The 2,100-nt window shown below is 35.6% G+C and overlaps 1 protein-coding gene across 1 annotated transcript; it reads right to left on the reverse strand.

Annotated features, from left to right (window-relative positions):
• Nucleotides 1-172: 172 nt before the first annotated feature.
• ccdc69 (coiled-coil domain containing 69) lies at nt 173-1,324 on the reverse strand (the record flags this gene model as incomplete). The annotated part of the gene is made up of 3 exons (XM_010781058.1): nt 173-394; nt 975-1,076; nt 1,251-1,324. Coding segments are annotated over 3 exons (398 nt in total), but the record flags the coding sequence as incomplete, so codon positions are not given.
• Between the last annotated feature and the right edge of the window lie 776 nt (nt 1,325-2,100).

The raw sequence follows: 2,100 nt of genomic DNA on the forward strand, positions 1-2,100 counted from the left end.
TTTTTTTTATTTAGCAATTTATTTTTATTTTTTAAAGCTTTATACCAAAATCAGCACTTTTGAAACAGGAAGTGAAATAGAGGGATATGAGGCATGGCTAGAATGGGTGATCTGTTTGGTATTTTGAGCAAAACACTTCATAGACATGTTTTTTATATATCTGAGGCCTATGCTATTGCCTAAAAATAGCACGATAGGTGACTTTTAAAAGAAATAATGAATCAATAACAAATAAGCATTCCTCGTGAGGGATAGCATCACTATATTTTCCTACCAGATCTTCCATCTGCAGCAGCTTCCGGCTCTGCTCCTGCACGCGCTCGCTCTTCATCTCAATCACAAACAGCAGAGACTCCTGCTCGGACTCCCAGAATGCACCGGGGCTGCCATGGGCCTGGAGGGTGTTGATAAAGTACACGAAGGACAAAAACACAGTTACGCTTTATAGGAGTAATTCATGTAGTGATCAAATGATATGCATTTATGTTTTTAAAGTTTCCATTAATTAGATCATGTGTAAATACGAAAAATGCAAATCAATTAATTGTTATATAATGTCTAATTTAATTGATTAATTAATTACATATTTTTTTTAATTCACATTTTTAAATACATAATTTGTCACAAAGTTTAATATTTAAAAAAAGATGCTTTAATGTTCATTTCATTATATTTGTTTATACATCTCTAATACTATTTTGCCATCTTTATATACTTTAATAAATTGCAGGAGTGTTTTGTCCAGCAGGTGGCGCCACTTTAATGCATTATTTATCATTGAAGAGAGAGTCATGCATTCACAAAAACAACATATACAAAACTAAATTAAATAAATATTTAAACATATTAGATAGTTTAGTAAAAACCTGTCAATGTTCTGGTGCAAGACATTACACACTTAGTATTTAAAACCTTTACGTTTGTAGTTGTAACCTTTGCATATGTAAAAACTACAAAAAAAGATGGCGTCCCACCTGAATGTTCCTCTGCAGGTCCTTCTTGAACGTGGACTGTTCGACCCTCCTCCTCAGCTCGTTGTAAACATGCAGGTCTGCAGAAAGCTGCTCCACTTGACCCTGCAGTCACGCGAGGAAGTCAAATACAATATAATGATAATAAAGAATGATGTTACAGCTGCAGAGTGAGACACACAGCAGGTTACGTGTACAGGTTTCAAATGCATCTAAAAGAGAGAACATATATATTAAAGTTAGATTTTTTCTGCAGTTTTTAAAGGTATTTTCTTTTACCTTGAGGACGTTCTCTGCAGCCTGAAATGTTTCAGTCAGTTCAGTTTTCTCTTCTTCGTGTTTCTTCTGCAGCTCTGCAGTAAAACAACCAAACACATTTTAATTTGGCTGATTTTCGATGGATTTATTGTTATTAGCAACTTTTTAGTTTTCAGGGTGTATGCAGGAATCCTGAAGTCACATGTAATTCCTTTTAAGACCTTTTTTAAGACCCTTTCCATACATTTTAAGACCTCATCGCCACTTTGAGTTTTAACCGGTTACCTTGGCGACACACTTTACCTCACATTGACTATATACAGTATTGATCGTCCTTCCTCCTTATCTTCCAACCATTTGTGGTATTTTTGGAATTAACGGCATTTTTGGACCTTTAAGTATTTTTGGACCTTTGGACCCTTTCCATACATTTTAAGACCTCATCGCCACTTGGAGTTCTAACCAGTTACCTTGGCGATACACTTTACCTCACATTGACTATATACAGTATTGATCGTCCTTCCTCCTTATCTTCCAACCATTTGTGGTATTTTTGGATCTTTAAGTATTTTTGAACTTTAAGTATTTTTGGAATTAACGGTATTTTTGGAACTTTAAGTATTTTTGGAATTAACGGTATTTTTGGAACTTTAAGTATTTTTGGACCTTTGGACCCTTTCCATACATTTTAAGACCTCATCGCCACTTGGAGTTCTAACCGGTTACCTTGGCGATACACTTGACCTCACATTGACTATATACAGTATTGATCGTCCTTCCTCCTTATCCTCCAACCATTTGGACGCAGACTTGCATTTCCCCATAACGATGTTGTTTAGCAACCGGCATAAACGGACCTTCGCGTGTTATC

The sequence above is a fragment of the Notothenia coriiceps genome, unplaced genomic scaffold (genome assembly GCF_000735185.1).
Source record: "Notothenia coriiceps isolate Sejong01 unplaced genomic scaffold, NC01 NC01_scaffold00022534, whole genome shotgun sequence".
Taxonomy (NCBI): domain Eukaryota; kingdom Metazoa; phylum Chordata; class Actinopteri; order Perciformes; family Nototheniidae; genus Notothenia; species Notothenia coriiceps.